Raw genomic sequence first — 19,863 nt, forward strand, 5'->3', positions numbered from 1 at the left:
CACCTTGGTGTTGGCCACATACATGCCAGTGGAGTTCAGCCGGTGCTTTATTTGTTGTGCATTATAGACTTGTAGGAGATCATTACCACCAAATTCCACATCTGTCAGCTGCTGGTTGTGTTCAAAGAAGTCAATGGGGAAAGTCACCTGGCTAGACGTGCGGGTTGCTGTGGAGAACAGTACCAGATTGCCAGAGAGCACTGGTATGGGTGGTCTCTGGCCACCTCCACTCCCACTGCACAGCTAAGGACTCTTCCCAGACTGAGGTCACAAGCTCCCTCTAATCTTTCTAAGCAAACTCACAGGATTTGCATCAGCATGATGCCTATGTGATACCTACCAGCTCTCTAGTAGTTACTATCCCTAACCACTTGACCTAGCAATGCCAAGAAATCTCATACTAGTAATGCATGGATAATCCCAGTGTCTTGGGCAGCTGACACAGGTGGATCACAAGTTCAAAGGCAGCCTCAGCCATTAAGTGAGGCCCTAAGCAACTTAGTGAGACCCTTTCTCAAAATAAATTATAAAAAGGGCTAGGGATATGGCTCAGTAGTTAAACACCCCTGGATTTAATTCCTGGTATCCAAAAAAAAAAAAGAAGTCTCGTACTGATGTGGGTATATGGCAAGCAAGAATTAGTTTCAAACTATTTCTGTACAGGAGGATGTGCTACACCATTATCTCAAACAGACTCTAGAACAATGTAATATGATGATAGCTGCAATGCTCCCTGCTCAGCCAGGTTCTCTCACTCCTAAACTCAAGGTTTCTCTCCCTTGAAGAGTCCTCTTTCCGTCAGCAAAATCATCAGCTCAGAGACTGTGATAGGTTTTCTTCACTCTCAGTGGTAAATTAAACAAATGAGGTCATCTATTATTCAATCAGTTCAATCCTACGAGCAAGTAATTTTTCCAAACCCAGAAAAAAAACCCCTCAAGCAAGGGCACCAAAGTGATGCATACATCATTCTTTATGGGGCACCAAAGAACTGCTGACTTGCAGCAGATAGACAGCCAACACGTGCTTGTCATCTGGAATCCTTCCTTTCAGGAAACTGTCTAAAATTTATCTCTTTTTTCGGACAAATGTTCAAGCAGGATAGTCACCGTTTCTTCTCAAATCTTTATGGTGGTCTACTCTGTCACTGCCTGTAAGACTGTGTACCCATTCCCCACGAAGGGGCCTTACTGATGGTAGCTGTTTTGCGCTTTCGAACAGGCTTCATGATGCTGATAACACTGCTGGGCTGTAGGGACGGCTGGAGCCAGTAGGAGGTATTCTCCACATTGGCCATGTAAATGCGAAGGCTGCCGTCCTCACACAGCAAGATCATGGTTGTGCGCTGCTGCTCATTGCAGGCTGTGTGCCTAATGGCAACCATGTCTTGGATCTGAGTGGAAGAGACAAAGGAAGGTCAGTTCCTACACCTAGAGCTTAGAACCCACAGAGAGAAAGATCCAGAAAGGCTACTGGTTCCATAGTCAGGTAGGGTTGCAGAAGGGTAGCAAAGAAAAGGCGTCTAGGGGAAATGGATTGAAAAACCTTTTTAAAGGCCTCCGTTGAAAAGAGACAGAAAAGTTTCATAAATAAATGGGCCATTCGGGCACTGACCTTTGCTTTAGCAGGAAGAGTCTTAATCTCCTGGATGAGGAAAGTGTCTGGTTTCACCATAACTACCAGTGGCACACCTGTAGTTTGCTGGACGCAACACACCAAGCCAGGGTGATTCATCACCTCGGACCACTGGCAAAGGGCAGGAGAAGTCTTACTGCCACCATTGGAACTGCAAACAATAAAACTCCCAAAGTTAGGGTATCAATCACCATTTAATAGTTCTCTTGACCTAAAGCCACCCTCCAACTAGCTGACTCCAGAATAATACCCTTGACCAAGGATTCAGATCATCTATGGGTCAGTTTTGTTCCAAACCCTGGGAAACACTCATACATTCTAATGTAGACTCCCAGGAAGGGTCCTCATTTAAAATCTAAACTGCTAAGCTATCATGATCTGAAGGAACAAGTGACACTAAGTGCCCAGAGGCTTTCAACTCATAGGGCCATGGAGCTGCCTAAGGCTGATGACCAGCATCCTATAAGAATCTCTAAGCATGTCAAGTTATGTCTGAATTCATGTCCATTTTATTTCATCCCAAACCAGGTAATTCCCAAAAGAGAGGCCTGAGAGACTGCCATAATGGCTCTTGAGTAACAGATAAGTACTAAAAGAGATACTAAATCTCTTGTTCCTTTTCCCTAAATAAGACCCACTACCACACACATACCTCTCATCTGGAAATTGAATGAAAGCCTCTGCCTCCCCTAGTTCCAGCCATGCCTCCAGTACTGATAACATGTTCTATTTCCTGATATATTAAGTTTCCCACAAGAAGGAAATGTAAAGGACATAATGGCAGGATGAGTACCTTATGTCCCCTAATCAAAATTTGGTAATTATTACAATCACATGTGCTGAATTGACTATAGAGCTTTCTCCCTTCTGCATAACAGGAACCCCGCCCCCCTACCACTGCCAACTACTTCTTAAAGCTTAGGGGGGGTCTCCATGGTGGAGGATGAACCTGCCAACCTTGAATGCCACTAGATTTTAAGGATATCTAGCAAGAAAGGAGGATTGCTGGAGAAAAATAAGTTTCTTACACCTCTTCAGATGGGGACCAATACTTGGGAGAGGAGTGAATAGCCCCTATATTGGAAGGTGGACATTCAATTCCTACCTTTTGATGTTGATGGGGAAGAGCTGCAATACCTCCAGAGTTGTCCTACTGATGGTGGCAGCAAACGATTTGCCCTGACAATAACTGAAGAACAGCATCTGCAACACGTGGGAGTAGTACACAGAAACACCTCCACCTGCCACCTGGCTGTTACTGTCCTAGCGGGGCAAGATACACATGTGCATCAACTTCTTGTCCTGGCTACCAGCCTCCAGGGTATGCTGGCTATGAGTTGTAAATCATGCTCAGGTACTCTCACACTCCAAGCATGAGATTCCCATGGGGAAACTTCAAAAATGTTCTCAGAATAAAGGAATTTCAAGTTGAATCAGTTTAGTCATGAAGTACAAGAGCTTCTGCTATTAGGTTAAAAAGTTAGAAGCACAAACTAAAAAAAAGAAAGAAAATGGAACAAAAACAGAGGAGTTACTAAACTAAGTAAACCTGGAACAAAAGGAAATGGCAACACCTGCACTAACCTTCAAGTCCTCATGATTGACTTCCAAGACGTTAGTGACATAGAAAGGTCCCTGCTGGGCACTGCTGGCCTCCTCCATAAGCTGAGTATAGATGTACCCAGCTGAAGACATTATGACAATGATGTTCTTTCCCTCCTCATTGAACAAAAAGGTAACATCTCTTATCTTTGAGCTTGGCAAGAGAAAGTAGAAGGTTGGACTCAAGGCATCAACAGACAGGTCGTAAATCTGTAAAATGGAAGGAAATCCTAAATAGAGGGTAATATAATTCAGTCCCATCCTCCAAAGATTCTGGAGAATTCTAACAGCTGCAGTTGATAATGGGCATTCACTCTCCATTCAGCAAATTCCTACTAAGTGTTAGGCACTAGGCATACAAATATGAATGAAATATCTTCTACTCTTCCTCAAAAAATGAGTGGGAAAGAAACACACAAATTCTGTAACAATGTCAGAAAAGTGGATACTTGGTATAGTGCGTATACTTGGTATAGTGGTATAGTGTAATCAATTACACACAGAAAGTACCTACTCAGAAACATTAACAAAAAGAAAAAAACGTTGTGTTTTTTATTTTTGATTTCTGGGGGAAGAAGCTAGCATATAATGGAGATCAGATATTCTAGATTTGTAAGCCAGGACAACATCGTCATAGAGCTGTAACTGTACCTTTACAAAGTCTGCAGTGACGATTGCTAACTCAGTCTGTGAGCCAGGCAACCACACGGCTTTGATGATGAAGTTTCCTGTCGCCAACTGGGGATGCAATACCAAGTGATCCGAGACAGAGCCTGAACTACTGAAGGTGAGCACATGGCAGTCCTGAACACAGTTTAAAGATAAAGTGGTTAAAAGGTGATTTGACAAGTAGACAAATTCATCTGAGTTTTCATGCTTCCTCTTCTTCCCTGCCATTCCCTGGCCTAAGACAGTATTTATACTGTCTAGTAACGTATTCAAGTTTGCAGAACACACACAGACTGTTCAAACACAGGGAAATCTGGAAGACCTGGAAAAAATCCAAAGGAAGATTTCTTCTGCATTCCAATAGCATTTAAGCTTCCATTCAACAATGAGTAAGAAAAACTGGTGCTCAGAACAGGAGAGAACATGACTAGGGCACACAGTTAAGATAACCAAACTGGGATCAGGATTCTTACCTTCAGCCCACAAACTGCAAGATAGTCCTCCTTGCAGGGATTTCCAGTGAGGCTCAACACAGTAAATGGAACTGGGGCAGAAGCCAAGCGGGTCAGCGTCAATTTCCTTTTGCTGGAATCTGCTTGCTTTAGGAGTGCAGAGAGCTGCAGAACAGTGATCTGCAAAGGAAACATTATCAATTCATTCCCAACCCTATTCTTCTCAGAGAACACAGGGCACATGACAAAAATTCCTCCAGTAGACATGTTAATCCACAGGCTTTCTTTTTTTTTTTAATGGAAAAGTCTCTTAGGAAATTTCTAGACAAATATTAGCCTCTATTTGTTCTGGCAAAAAAAAAACAAAAAACACAAAATGACTTCGATCCCCACTTCCTAAAAGGGCATTGAGTAGTAATAAAACCAACTTTTCCTTGTAGAATCATTTCACAAAATAGTTCCCTATGTCATTCTGTCCTTTCCTAGTTTTCTTTGAAACTGTTTTTGAAATATTTTGTAGCTCTTTTAAGGATCATAGTTGTGATGAGAGAGGATAGAATCCAGAAAAGCATAAGTTATTAAGCACTCTTCCAACTTCTACTAGTTCCATAAAACACAAATTTCCCTGTCCTTAGAAAGCCAGGAAGACAGAGAAAGACTGAAAAAGAACACTGGGTCTTCCTATGAAGGCTTTAATCTCTCAGCTTGTACCCTTATGGAGTGACCTGCTAGTCCCTGCAAATTTCCTAAGAGCATAAGATGTCTAAGATGCTTTGAGTGGGAATTTACAAATAGGAACAGTCTTTGTCCTACTTATATCTGCTCTAATCAAACAACTCAAGGTTCAAGTAGAAAAGTTCAATGAAATCTGTCCCTAACACACTTCTAGAACCCAGTGTGACTATGGTCACCTCTTTATTCTGCTTGGGGTTTAAAACAAGCATGACCTAAATAAGTGGGAAGGAATCCAAAGACTCACCTTGCCCTTCTCATGACTGACAGCCAAATGCTGGCGACGCCCATGGGGGGAAGAGAGCACACACATAGCCACCCGCCTGAGCACATGAGCGCTGATCAGCTGCCGTATGGTCTGGCCCTGGTCTCCACTATAATTCATCCGAACATTCTCAAAGGCACCTTCCTGAGAGCCTAAAGTGGGAACCTGGCAGAGGAAAGCAGAGAAAGCAGGCAGTAATAAGCAACTAAGGTCCAGTGGATTCATACAGCACTTACATGCCATGCACTGCACAGTTCAGTCATTCAAAAGCAATGGGTTCCAACCTCCCACTCAGGCACATCTGGGTAAATCTGTCAGGCATTTGTCAGCCCAATAAGAACAGTGCAGTCAAGTTTTTCCTAAACTTAATCAATACAACGTACTGGTCTCTTATAAACTGATTTTTAATAAAATACCAGAATATATGCGCACGTGAGTGCTTCCAAATGAATACTACTCCCTTAGTAATAGCCACCTTGATAGATCCACTCAAGGGTCTCACTCATATTTGTTTGTTCCTCTTTAGAAATTGCCTTAACTTCACTTCCTACTCACTACTGCTACTAAAACGACCAGAAAGACCACACTGAAAAGTCATATTCAGTGCTGAGCAGCTGGTTTTAAAGTGAATAATGACTTATATCTGATAACCATATAACCATACCTATCCTATGAGGAATTAAATGTAAATTGTCTAAAGGGCTGTAATCAAAAGAGGACAAGAGAAATCCTGAGGAAGGATACACAATAAGGAGGTTTTCTATTTCATATAAATAACAAATTTCTATTATAACTGCCCCAAAGTGGAGTTCCCACATCTTGGGGGTTCACATACTCATGAACTACGAAGAGGACTTGGATTAGCCAGGTTGACTTAAATGCCCCTATTCTCTTCTTTTGAGGCATGCCTCACATGTTGATTATGACATTGTTTATAGTACAATTGGGGGGAGAGGGTCATATCTTAGACACTAAGTCCTGAATGGTCTGGGGTTGACTTGTAAGTGCCTTCCTCAGAGGATCTAGCACACTCAGGTATTCCAACCAACTTGCTGGTTCCTATAACCACCAAATTTCATGCGCTGACACACTCACCATTAGCTGGTCTGTCATCTCAACCACCTTGTCCACTGTGTGCAGCTCACTGAGGGCTTTCTGTGCCCGGCTACTACTTCCCACAGCAGAAGCCTGCTGAAAGTTGGTCTGAATGGCATCCATAAGGAAATTGAGCATGTCTAACACGAGAGGCGCGAAGGAGAAATTGGCCTGAGAAAAATCGAAATACAAAAGTGAAAAAGAGAGAGCGAGCGAGAGAGAGAATGAGAATGGGTCATACTCATAATATTCTTGCCAGTAACTGCCTTCAGAATCCAGTTTCCTCACTTCCAGTTGGATATCCTAACCAAATCATCATCTCCTTCTCTCCATAATCCTGGATTTGATTCCAGTTAATATGCTACCATGCTACTAATTCTAGAGGAATATTTCCAAACTAGGTGCCCAAAAGAGAAACCCTAATGATCCAAGGCACCCAGCAGATATAATAAGCTAACTTCTCTCCTATATATATAGGGTAGGAAAATTGAGAAAATAATCAAATCATTTTCTGATTCTGGACTCCAAATGAGAAACCCAGGCCAAGAAGGGTGCTCTACTGCTGGGTGCGGTGGGGCACGCCTATAATCCCAGCAGCTCAGGAGGCTGAGACAGGAGGACAAGTTCAAAACCAGCCTCAGCAATGGTGAGGCGCTAAGGAACTCAGTGAGATTCTTTCTCCAAATAAAATACAAAATTGGCTGGGAATGTGGCTCAGTGGTTGAGTGCCCCCGAGTTCAATCCCCAGTACCCGTCCCCACCAAAACAAGGAAGAAAGAATGCTCTAGAGTATTACAAAACTAAAAGTTATTCTCACACCAACCCCTGCACTACTAATGCTCCTCAATCATAAATCCTTCTCTAGAGACTGATCACACATACTATTTATATTGCACTGTGAAAATTAAGAGAGAAAAAAAAGAAAACAAGCTGCAAGGGGAGCCCCAGGCATTACTGACTTTCACACTAACTTGCCAGGCTCTGAACTCTTTCTACTGTACCAGGGACCATCTGGAAGTCCCACCTGGTTCTGTAGCTCCTCCCGGCAGCCCTCTACTGTACGGCATAGGCTGCTCTTCTTGGGCTTCTCTTCGTCAGTGATTTTTCCATCACTGATGGTGACCTTGGCCTTGTCAGCTGGTGAAGTGCTGGCATGGCGCACCAGACTCTCTGAAACCCTGGGTTCACTCTGAAATGCCGACTCCTTCATGGTGGAGCTCATGCCACTGCTAGGAGTTCGCTTCACCAGTGCCTAGGGACAGAAAACATCAAGGTCCCTCAGCTCTTGCCAGAGCACAGATGAAATATTTCCTAAGATCTTGGAGCCAAAAGAGAAATTACCTAAGCATGTATAATTATTCAAAATACTAAAATTCATGGTATTTACCTAATATCTAACTTTGCTGCCCACATGTAGCGTCAAGCTTTGATTATAACATCTGCAACTGTGGAGTTCTTAGGAAAAAACTGACTGCAAGATCTCTAAAGAGGCTGTGAGTTCTAATATTCCAAGTGAAGTGCCACAACTGTACAGATCAGGAACAGAACATGAATATGTTCATAAACCCAGGTAACATGGAGGTGATATGAAAATTTTCCAGTTTGGATTAAGTATTCTAGTGTCACTAATAAGTCACCCTTTATGGTTCAGAGAAGGTTGTAAATCTCTTACCAAGCAGCTGCCATCTTCCTTGGCTCCACAGTCACAGAAGAAGGATCCATATTTGGCATAGGAAATCTCGTGATCCTTATGGCACACCTTAGCACATACTGTGCACACACCAACCCCATCCACCATTTTACAGGTGTGACAGTGGTACCTACAAAAAATAAGAACCAGCAAGCAAGCTCAGAAGCATCAAACATCGGAGCCTAGGGTTGGGGTTGTTAGAGCGTTTGTCTCACACGCTTGAGACCCTGGGTTCGATCCTCAGTACACATAAAAATAAACAAACAAAAATAAAGATATTGTGTCCATCTATAATTTAAAAAAAAATTTTAAATTTTTATTAAAAAAAAAAAAAAATCAAAGCCTAGCAAATCCTCATCTAAAATGAAGAGCACTTACCAATGCTGGTTCATGAATTCTTTCTGTGTGATTGTAAAAGTGCAGAGTTTATTGCAGAGAGAATCTTCATCCTTAAAGACAATAAGTAATTTTAATCAGAAATCTATTCCTCCATATAGATACTCAGAAAACCACATCAGCTTCCACACTCAATGAACAACAGAAACCTATCCAAATTGAAACAGCCTACTGGCTGGAAATCTGCAGCAACCTCAAGTACAACCTCAGGATATTGTGGTTAAGAGAAAAATCAATGCACTCCCATCCCCATGAAGGACTCATCCCTGAAGTTCTACTTTGGATACAAAGTAAAGAAGCAAGACAAGTGATTCTGAACAAAAGAAAGGCATCTGCTTATTGAAATCCCTGAGAGATTAATTCCCCATAGCTTGCTCCTGCAGGCTTAGAAAAGCCAAACCAGGCATGAAGCATGGGAATTGGAAGAAAGGAATGGGGTTGGAAAGTTTATGAAGGGGCTTGGGAAAGTGCCAAAGGCTTATTAGCACACTAGCCCTGACCTTAAAAGGCTAACTTAAAGGGTACTAAGTACTCAGTACTTACTGAATCCTCAGCCTGGGAATCTTCCTCTTCCACTGCCAATTCCTCTACCCAGTCTGAGTCCACCTCGATGGCTCGCTCTTCACCATCCACTGAGAGGTGACTTGGCCCTTGACCATTACTCTGGCTCAGGGCATTCGTGACATCAGCCAAGTAAGACATAATATGACACGTGCACTCCAAGACTACCACATGCTACAAGAGAAGACCACAACCTCACAGAAACTTGGTTCTCCAGCTTAATTATTATGTAAACCACATTTTCACAATAAGGATCAGAGGAATGGTATACAGGCAGGGAAGAAAACTAAGATCATTTTAATTATCTATTTCCCCAGCTCTTTCCACTATCTACACATAGCTAGTCAGTAAGTTGTAGTGAATTAGTGTACATTCATTTGTTCTTAAGCACAAAAATAACTCTTCATGAAGTCTTATAAAGCAGAATTGAAACTGGGAGAATGAAGTAAAATTGGAGACAAATCATTCAAGACAAGACCAGATTATAAATCCAAAGAGGCTTTCATTGGCCTTTTCGCTTACCATCTGCATTTTTTTTTTAACCATTGTGAAAGTCATTTTAATTAATTGAACTAATACTAATGCAGAAGGGAAGCAATCGCTTTAGAGATAAAGAGAAAAAGTTTCCAACAAACAACTGCAGGTAATTAGTTCATATTTCCCTAAAAATACCAACAGACTATCAACAAAGACTCAGATGTCTAAGCTCTCTCCTCTGCACTGTGACATTTCAGTGCAAAAAGGATAATGATGAGGAAGAATGGAGGGAGAGATGCTGCTGTGGTATCAGAGACCAATTATCTGTCCCTGGCCACCACATCAGATTCATGAGTTAGGTGGTAGAAAAAAGTGCTTGAATGCAAAATTTCTCTCAGTCTCAATCTGAGAGAAAGTCACTGTGTTTTCAGATGTATTCTGGTGGATCTTTACCAGGACATTTCCTTCCTATCACTTCTTGCCACCTGGAAGAGGACTGAGGGCACACAGTCAGGAATGACATACTGCTAGGTCCTGAGATCATCAGCCTCATCCTCTGTAGGCTAACCCAAGCCACAGAAAGGAGAGGTTTCCACTCAATCACAAAGACAAGATCATCTCCCCCAACTCCCTGTTCCTACTTCTCAAGTTTCTTACCTTTCCATGCATTACACTGGCATTCAGTTTCTCAACCACATTCTTCTGTGACAGGTATTTCTTGCTGTCCCAAAGTGGGGGAGGAGAGGAGAGGAGAGGGAAACATTAAGTTATCTAAGTCATCAAACGAAGGAAAAAATCTTTATGAGCCTTGAATCAATTTGTGGACACTATAAAGCAAAAATATCCTCAGAAAAATATAAGAAATATAGCTATATATCTTGGAGGGCTCTGTTCTTAGGGCTACCATTGACATTTGGCATATTTTCCCAAGACTTCTTAAGAATAATAAGCAGGATTTTATTTTCTCTACTAAGAAAATAAAGAAGCAAGGCACAGTGGCACATGCTGTAATACCAGCAACTTGGGAGAATTCAAAATTCAAAGTCAGGCTTGGCAATAGTGAGACCCTATCTCATAAAAAAATGAAAGGGCTGGGATGTAGCTCAGTGGTAAAGGACCCCTGGATTCAATCCTGAGAAGAGGAGAAGTGAGGGGTGGTAGGGGGGAAGAGTAGGGGAGGAAGGGAAGGACAGGGTCCTCTAATTTCAACATCTTACCATCTGCCCAGCCAGTCCACAGCAGCATTATGAAGCTGAAGGTGACCAGCACCTTGGCCTGCACTGGCCAGAGTGGCCATTACAACCATGAGTTCAGGGAAGCCAGTGCCATCACCATTGGCCAGCATCTCTGTTGCCATGGGGGTCAGGGTGCCCAGAAGCACAGCACATACACCTTCTCCAACTTGGCTGGTAGAAAAGAAAGAGCAAATTGGTGAATTACCAACAGGAACCTGACTCTGTGTATTTCAAATTTGTAAGAGCAATTAGAAGAAGTTTTGATTAAATATTAAATATGTGGCTCTACACACCAATCTCAGCTTTGGACTGGGGCTACTATAGCACAAAACATTCACTGAGGTTGCAAATGATGGACCAAGTCATTCCAGAGGTTTTTTTCCAAAGGAAAGATCAAAAAGCTAGACTAGAATCCTGAAGTCCATCGAGGGGCAAATACAGAACCACTGAAAATGCTAAGACTAATGCCAGCAAATGCTCTCCACAGATTTCTGGGATTATTAGGGACACAACACACACGTGTGTCTACCTGTTTTCTCGAACAATGTATGTGGTCAGTAACTGTAATAGCTGCCGGTTCTCCTGAATTACATCCAGCTGATCGGAATCTTTTGGGGGCGATGTAGTCATACGAGTGAGCCAGGCCTGCAGGCGCACAGGCTCCACACAAGCCAGCTGTGCCAGTGAGCCACAGAGATGTAGAAGGCTGGGGTTAGGGCTCTTCTCAGCTAGGAACAGACCGAGAGGTTACAGTCCATAAGGAAGGGCTGGGAAAAGGCAAGAAGGCGACAAACAGAGAGCCAGAAAAGGGGAAAGGCTCCAAGTAGTTTCTACTTCCTTCCCAACTTTCTCTGAGGGATTCTCTCCACTTGTTAGCATTTTCATGCGGCAGTTAAACTCAGGCAGAAGATAGGCAAAGTATTAGCTGGACATCAAAGTTCCCATAAGAAGATTACTAAAAGCTGTCACTCACTCAGCTGGAAGAGTTTGGTGAAGAATTTCAAGACTCGGTTACAGAATTTAGCAGAAAGGTTCTCATTGGCTGTTGCCATCATGATCTGCACAAGTTCTCCACTGGGAGGCAGGAGGGGGAAAAATGGAAGAATCATGTTAAGCCTCATATGAAAGGAATCCATCTCTATTTTTTCACAATCTCATCTCCTCTAGGGAAGATGGTCACTCGTCAGTCAGCAACACAAGGTGTTCATGAAATCCAGCCCCTGTTTGATAACCCCGAGGAGTAAGCAATTAATCCTCAAGAGAGACGCACAAGCAGGCCTTATGTATTGCCTGAGAACACCTAAATGAACTGTTCCTTGCTCTCAGGAGACATTCAAAAATGTTCACACTAAATAAGTAAAACACATCTCACCTGTCAGAGAAAAACTCCTCCATAGCTTTCCGGGCCTGGCTGCTTTCCAGCTGCTTTTCCAAATACTGGAGACATTCCTCCAAGATGGATTCATCCAATCCACTGAGGATTAAAAGGAATAATTAACTGTCAGTAATAAGATCTGTTTCAATGTCTTCCTCATACTGACTCTGAAAATCTAAGCTGTTTACAACTCGACCTTGAGGGAAATTTCCAGTTGAATTTTGTCAAAATTTAGCAGAAAGTCTGGCACTCAGCAGGTAGTCAATAAATGTTTAATGAATGAATAACACCTCAATTTTATTTTACTAGCCCTTTTCTTGGGAAATTAAATAAGAAAGGCACCTGAAGCCTAGAGTACTAATCCAGATTTGGCCAATAATTTTTTGAGGAGGAGACATTTCAGATGAGTCATTTCTACATAGCTAAACTGTCTCAAATTCCTTATTTAAAAAGAAAGAAGGAAAGAGAGGAGCAAAAAAAGGAGTTGCTTATGAAAACCTAGACTCAAAGACACAGGATATCCCAACACTTAGACCCTTGTATTATATGCAATTCTCGAAGTAGTAAGCACAACATGACTTTATTTATAGCGTTTACCTACATCAACATAGCATAAAATACCAATGTCAAACAATGAGCAGGACCTCCAATTCCACAGACCACCCATTTCAAAAGTATGGTGACCAAAATACTAAAAACTAATTTTTTACGGTGTTCCCCTGTATATCTATCTCATCACACCCAGTCCAGTAATTTGTTCAATTGTCTCCGAATCAGAACATTAAACCTTCAATTTTCTGAACATTTATTCCTAAGAATTGAATCACAAAAGAGGATTCCAAATAATTCTTCACACATTTCCACAAGAATGCAAAATGCACACAAGCACAGAATTTCTAGTTGAAAAGCACAGTAGTAACAAGCTCTCAGCTAATGACACAAAAACAACAGTAGTGGTACATCTCCAGGAACAGCAGTCTCGGGAACCTGACTGCTTCCTCCATTAGGCTCACCTGTTAGGATCTGCATGATTAGCCAGAATATTGTAACAACCAGTGATTAGCTTCTCATAAACACGAGCCAGGAACTCATCAGACTCTGCAGGGCCCAAGATGCGTTCCAGAGAGTTGCTACTGATCTCAGCAACACTCTCAGTGCTTGACTCCAAAAGAAGGGGTAGCAAGGTCCTAATGACCTGTGGTGGATTCATCTCATCTGACCACCTTCAGCAAAGAAAATGGAACTATGTTAAGTGAATATACAACTACTCCAAAACTCTGCAAGGCAGGATAATTCAATTATTTATTGGGGCTTTTATTCCAGTCTTCTCCTTGATAAGTTTTCTACATACATATTATCATGCAATTTCATAATTTAATATTATTTCAGAAGAAAAATCATTTTCTTATGAAAAATACACTTAAGCATCAAATTAATAAGATACATGTTTATAATATTCAAAAAGTAACTAAACCTTATAAAGTAATCCAAACTAGAAGGTTTTCTGGATGAACTCTCAGAAATCTGACTACTCGGTCTGGGGTTGTGGCTCAGAGGTAGAACGCTCGCCTACCATGCGTGAGGCACTGGGTTCTATCCTCAGCACTACATAAAAATAAGATAAAGATACTGTGTCCACCTATAACTAAAAAATAAATATTAATTTGGAAATATGACTACTCATACAGCATTGAAGTGTAGGACTTTACCTGTGACCTATGTACAGGAAGACAAACTGTGCCTTCCCTACTCCTTAGGAAGGCAAAGTCTAACTCCTGCAATGACACTGGAGAAACATTAGTAATAGTCCCTATCATGTGAACATTTAAACCCAAAGCACCTCCAAATCACAATACAGTTTTTTGCCTCTTCTGAAACATACTGCACAGAAAGAAAGGCAGTCCTCTGCTGCCCTTCAGATCTGAGTTTTTAAAAACCATTCTAAGATTAAGTGCTTACCCTCTACTCTAAAACAGCAAATTCTCTTGGATCAGGAAGGATATAAAAAAACCACTGTTGTATAGTTATAGAGACTCTCACTATCCTTAAGCTACAGCAAAGCACAGATGTACAAAGCAATAAAGTCCAGGTACTGGTACTCACACAATCAGATCTCCAGTCAACCTGACGAGTGAGAGGAGAGTATGCTTCAGAGACGCTGCCAGGGGCAGGCTTTGGCCACAGAGTGTTCCCAAGTGAGCAGCCTGCACAGCGCTGATGTAACTCTCAGAAGGGATGGTGTCATTGGCAAAAGCATTGCGCTAAAAGAAAGCAAATCAGATGTGAATAGACAGATCATCTACCCTGGATAAAATTGTCTAGTGGGAAAAAAAAGACATAAATTAAGGCTCCACTGAAGTTTATAAACTGTGGCCTCTACCCAGTATACACTGTTATTCATCCTAGGAAGAAAGACAGAGGGGTTGGAGGGCAGTTCACAAATTCTATTAAGTACAAAGTTAACAAATGAAACTAACACCCAATACCAATTCCAAATGAGTGGAATATACAATATACTACATTTAGCAGTAAACTACTATCTGCCTGTAATAACTGAGATGGAGGTGGATTTTGCAATGCATCTGATCTCCATTACACAGATTATAATTATACTTGTACCACAGCTCTGGGTGATATAAACAGAGGTCACAATTACAAAGCAGGGATAATAAGATTATAACACTTCACATTTCCAAAGAACTTCAATGGTAGAATAATCTACTATCAGAGGTTGTGTGAGCATACACAAAGATCAAGTAAACTAAGAGAAGACTCAACAGCATCTAAAAGCTTAGAAAATCTAAAAGTTACTACATAAAATCATGGCAAAAGGAGAAAGTTCCTGACACATAACCTAAAGTGAAAGGAAACCGTTAACACTTACAGCAAATAAGTTGCAGCATAGATCTCTTTGCAGGTAAGAGTGAAGAGTAAGAACAGAACACAGAACAGCCTGTGTTCAGCATCTACCCCTAGAACACCCATGACTCACCCAAGAGCCAATGTTAGGAAACTCATTGGTGTTGATATTATTCCAGGACTCACACACAGCCTGCACCGAAGATGGCAAATTCTGAACCAAAGTTGGACCTAGAGGCAACGGAAAAGACAAAAAATCATCACAAGAAAAAAAGGAATGACACACAGCATTTTAAAAGCCAAGTTCAAATGCAGAAACATTATAGCTCAGACTATCAAAATAATTACTGGGACAGCTGAGATAGATATTCCAATAGCAGTACTATGTCTAAGAACCAGCTAATTGCTTACTAGCTAAGAATCTCAATTGTAAGGTTTTCATTTTCCATTGTTATCTACTTTCTAACCTTGCAAGTAAAGACAACTGAAAACAAAGGGAGGGGGATTCATTTTAGCAAATCAGGCTAAAATCACCATTAAACATCTGCTCCCCCTTCTATAAGCAAGGAATCTCTTTTCTCCTAAAAACAAATCTGGAGGCCAGAGATCATAAATGCACATTAAGAACAGCATTCAATGAAGAACATTCAATGATATTGAGACTCTGAATAATAAGAGTATTTAAAGCTTGACATTAAGAAAAACACAAATTGGCCATAAATTTTAAAGGGTAATTTCTGCACCTAATTCCAATGCTGCTCAAGTCCTTTGACTCTCCACTCTAATAAACTTCTTCTAGATCATTCCTAACACAGGAAAGACATTATTTCAAGCATGAAATAACAGGATGGCTAGTTTTCCTATTCTCTGTAAGTGAAAAGAACACAAGATCTCTGATAAAGGTAAAACAGCCTTCTACTTCAGAACAAACTGATCTTGGTTTAGATCCAAGTTAGCTGCACCATTTGCAAGATGTAGGATTTGGGGCAAATAAACTGCTTTCTCTAAGTCCCAGTTTTCCTATTGAGTAAAAAGGAGATAATAATACTTTACTTCCTGTGGTTACTGTGAAGTTCAAAACAGACAATCCTTTGTAAATGTTTTGACTCACAGTAAGGCAAATGCTTGTATAAATGCCAGTAGACAGGTAGAGAGAGAAGAGGCACATTCACTCACCCAGAGTGTTTGCCTTGCACCTACTAGAACCAATAGCCAAAACAGCAGCGAAGCCTTGCAGCTTCTCCTTGGAAGGTTTTTCAGTGGTTCCCTCTTCATTAAAGTTCTGTAGCAAATAGGCTCTGAAGAAAAAAGGAAAGTGAATAGGAGAAGCTGTAGGAATCTAATCCCATCATCATGGTCAGGAGAAACTAACCCCAGAGAAGCTGCATAGTCTGTATCTCAGTTTCCTAACCTACTAAATATAGTTGACAATGCCAGCCCCCTCATAGAAACCCCAATGGGTAATTGTTTCTCCAAGAATACAAGAATAGCCAATCCTCCAAAATACTCCCAAAACAGGATTCTATGACAAATAAATTTGGGAAACCATGAATATTCTTTCTAGCCTCCTTTCTCAACCTTGGAAATAAGCAATGTATATATAAAAGGCTCTAAGTAGTATCATATTTTAAAAATCAAAATAAAAACCTATTTAATTTACCCAACATTCCCAAACTTACTTGCACAGGAATATGTATTAAAAACTCTTATTTTCAAAAGCATTGGCCGAGTAGGCCAGATTAGAGCCTAGAATATCCACAGGGCAGTAACTGGGTCTGCTCTGGTTACCACTATACCCTAAATACCAGGAACACTCCATGGCACAGAGTAGGAATTCACATTTGTTATTTACATTTACACCTCTATTTGTTTAAAAAAAAAAAAAAGCCTCAAGCAAATACCTTCTCTCTGCTGCAAGATATGCACACAAAAATACAAGATTAGTCTTATAGTTTATAATTAGTCTTTATAGTTAGTCTTACAAGTTTTATAATGAACCCCGTCCCTGTACAAAACTCACAGATCAAGCGCTCACCCGTCAGACACTACAAGGGATCAAATAAATAAATGAGCTGAATAGGGCCACCATCAAAGTAGGCCCTGCTGCAGGGAGAAGCCCCTCCTGTGCTCCAGTCTACTACTGTCATGACTGGAGTCCAGTTTTGCCAGTTCTTCAAATTTAAGGAAAAAAAAAAATCTCAATTTTTAAATAATCTTCCAAATTTTATGTTAAAAATAAATTTTAAGTTTGGTTGTTTGTTATTGTTTATTTGGTTTTTTTGTGAGGTACTTTTTGGTACTGGGGATTTAACCCAGGGGTTTGAGCAACACCCTTATTAAGACAAGGTCTTGCTTGGCTGCTTAGGGGTTCTCTTAAGTTGCTGAGGCTAGTCTCAAAATGTTTGATTTCTTCATCAGCTTCCCAAGTCACTGGGATTTCTGTCATGTGCCACCATGCCCAGCAATGTTAAGGTTGTAAAACATCATTTGCAGAACAAAATCTATAGGACATCCAATTTTCAATATAAGCTGTAGAATGGACAAAATTTCAAGATATCCTCTAACTCACTAAGAAAAGATGAGCTGAGCACGTGGCTCAAGCTGTAGCACGCTCGCCTGGCATGCGTGCAGCCCAGGTTCGATCCTCAGCACCACATACAAACAAAGGTGTTGTGTCCGCCAATAACTAAAAAATAAATATTTTTTTAAAAATACTAAAAAAAAAAAAAAAGAAAAGATGTTTTTCCTCTCTACATACCATGAAATTTGAAGAGCATTTAAAGGAACTCAGTTAATAACAGGAATGATGGAGCTTTTAAAATTTATATTTCTTTGAATCTCACAAATATAATTCTAGAAAACATTTTAAAGAATTAAAATAAATCAAATTTCCTCCCAGCTATTATGTGAAAAATTCCTCAATAGGCACCCATTCTTATTAGAGAAGAAAACATTATACCAAGCATGGGGCGGTTAAGGGGAGTCCCCGGGGGAGCTGCACAGAGTAAGCAGTACTAGCACATCTCAGGTGGGCAATTCGTCACACCTAGTGAACGATGCATAGGTGTCAATGAGTTGGAGCGTGGCTGGAAGGAGGTTCTTGGTGATCTCGGATGACTTATGAGGATCAGTCTCTGCAGCCATCTTAGAAAAATGTTCATCCAAAGAGACCTGGACCTTCGAGATAGCAGCGTCAAGGGTGTAGATGGACTGCAGACTAGGAATTTCATGGAGCTGCAAGATGGTGGTACAGTCGATGCTACAGAATGATGAAATCTTTAAAAACACCCAGGATATTAATTAGTTGTGGCCAAAGGCTGTGGTTGAAGCTAAGTTGTCATTATGGTCCCAACACTACCATACCTGTCGAGCAAAGTATTCCTCTACAATTTCAACATCATATTTCACTGAGCTACACTTGGTGGATGCCAATTCTACAAGAGAGCCAGCATGTTCAGCTTTCATTCCTTGTTTAATAAGATGATCCTGTTTGGATGTCAAGAAAAAAAGCATTTTAAGATCAATTTGAATAGTCCAAAGCTTCATCAAATTTAAAAGCCCCCATACACATACAGCAAGGTAACTCTGAATAGCCCTTGGCAGCAAGCTTTGTGTTCCACTGTGGTACCTTTATCCAGTTCACATAGGAGCTGATCCGGAGGCGGGAAGACCATCGCAGAGTATGTAAGATGTCACATTCACTCATCTCAGGTGAGTTCATGGCCAGCTGATTCATGTACGTCTTTGATGGTGGCAAAATACCTAAGATCCTCCACAGTATCAAGAAGTAATACTGAAGGGCACAGGCCTCCTGGAGAAAGCAAATGGAGCAGTTATTGTATGTTATCTCTATTTTCTATTTTCTTTTTATTTCTGTTACATTTTTTTAGTTACAGTCATATAAATGGTAGGAAACGTTCTTACATATTCATACTATATAATAATAATTTGGCCTATATAATAATAATATTTGGCCAATATCATGCCCCTGCATAGTCTGTATTTTCAACAGGGATTTGGCCCTAGAGTCTGCTCTCCAGATCTTTCTAGAAAGCACACCAAAATGAAAAAGCAGAAAATGGCAAAATGAACACACAATTTGTTCCACATTCTGCACACCTTATAGGCCAAAAAGGTTGCTCAGCGACAACTCTGGAACCCCCCAAATTCACCAATTAACCAAAAAAGAATAGGACATTGTCGGGGCAGGTCGATAATCAGTCAGCCCTTTGTGTGGCCTAGAATTGCTGCTATGGCTCCTAGAAGTACAGACATATGTTCATAGGACCATGAAAAAGGCTCAAGTGTGAGGTTTTCAACATTACACCAGTAGTCATAAGCAACACAGATCTAGGGTGGCCACTAGTCCTTAGTCACATTTCTTTCAATGCTGAGAGAATAGGAAAAAAATGATAAAACTGTCTCTACAGTGAAGAGAACTACTCAAATGACATAAACACTGAAGTACTGATCAATTTTGTAAATAGATATCTGATAAACTGATTAGATCCCAGAAGGAAATTTCTGGTAGAAATGATCAATTATTAAACACAGCCCAAACTCCCCAGGCCTCCATGGTCTTACCAGGGCTGTTACGTTTTTGTTTTCCTTCCTCCTGACTGTATCGATCTGGGATCCAGCTGCAAGTAGCGATGTCAATGCAGTGTAAAGCTCATCAAACTTGACAAGCTTGGAGAAAAGAACTTCACATGCCTGTGATCAACAAAGAAACATAATCATTTCATTTTATTTTATTTTTTTTTTTTTAATATTTATTTATTTTTTTTAGTTCTTGGCGGACACAACATCTTTGTTTGTAT

The 19,863-nt window shown here is 40.8% G+C and overlaps 1 protein-coding gene across 7 annotated transcripts in view; it reads right to left on the minus strand.

The window, feature by feature from the left end:
• Positions 1-19,863, minus strand: part of Ubr4 (ubiquitin protein ligase E3 component n-recognin 4) — a 127,425-nt gene that overhangs the window by 72,371 nt on the left and 35,191 nt on the right. For all 7 annotated transcript variants that reach the window (XM_071617413.1, XM_071617411.1, XM_071617412.1 and 4 more), the window contains exons 22-47: positions 19,628-19,756; positions 18,672-18,854; positions 18,407-18,529; positions 18,090-18,319; positions 16,220-16,341; positions 15,177-15,274; positions 14,288-14,445; positions 13,198-13,407; positions 12,182-12,283; positions 11,783-11,883; positions 11,339-11,537; positions 10,792-10,980; positions 10,232-10,295; positions 9,080-9,271; positions 8,519-8,589; positions 8,123-8,270; positions 7,475-7,702; positions 6,451-6,621; positions 5,338-5,520; positions 4,380-4,538; positions 3,889-4,041; positions 3,220-3,447; positions 2,741-2,898; positions 1,615-1,786; positions 1,192-1,393; positions 4-167 (exon numbers count right to left, since the gene is read on the minus strand). In XM_071617413.1, the coding sequence (XP_071473514.1) occupies positions 4-167; positions 1,192-1,393; positions 1,615-1,786; positions 2,741-2,898; positions 3,220-3,447; positions 3,889-4,041; positions 4,380-4,538; positions 5,338-5,520; positions 6,451-6,621; positions 7,475-7,702; positions 8,123-8,270; positions 8,519-8,589; positions 9,080-9,271; positions 10,232-10,295; positions 10,792-10,980; positions 11,339-11,537; positions 11,783-11,883; positions 12,182-12,283; positions 13,198-13,407; positions 14,288-14,445; positions 15,177-15,274; positions 16,220-16,341; positions 18,090-18,319; positions 18,407-18,529; positions 18,672-18,854; positions 19,628-19,756 (4,137 nt within the window). The remainder of the gene's footprint in view (positions 1-3; positions 168-1,191; positions 1,394-1,614; positions 1,787-2,740; positions 2,899-3,219; positions 3,448-3,888; positions 4,042-4,379; positions 4,539-5,337; positions 5,521-6,450; positions 6,622-7,474; positions 7,703-8,122; positions 8,271-8,518; positions 8,590-9,079; positions 9,272-10,231; positions 10,296-10,791; positions 10,981-11,338; positions 11,538-11,782; positions 11,884-12,181; positions 12,284-13,197; positions 13,408-14,287; positions 14,446-15,176; positions 15,275-16,219; positions 16,342-18,089; positions 18,320-18,406; positions 18,530-18,671; positions 18,855-19,627; positions 19,757-19,863) is intronic.

Source organism: Marmota flaviventris, chromosome 10 (genome assembly GCF_047511675.1).
Source record: "Marmota flaviventris isolate mMarFla1 chromosome 10, mMarFla1.hap1, whole genome shotgun sequence".
In the NCBI taxonomy this organism is placed as follows: Eukaryota; Metazoa; Chordata; class Mammalia; order Rodentia; family Sciuridae; genus Marmota; species Marmota flaviventris.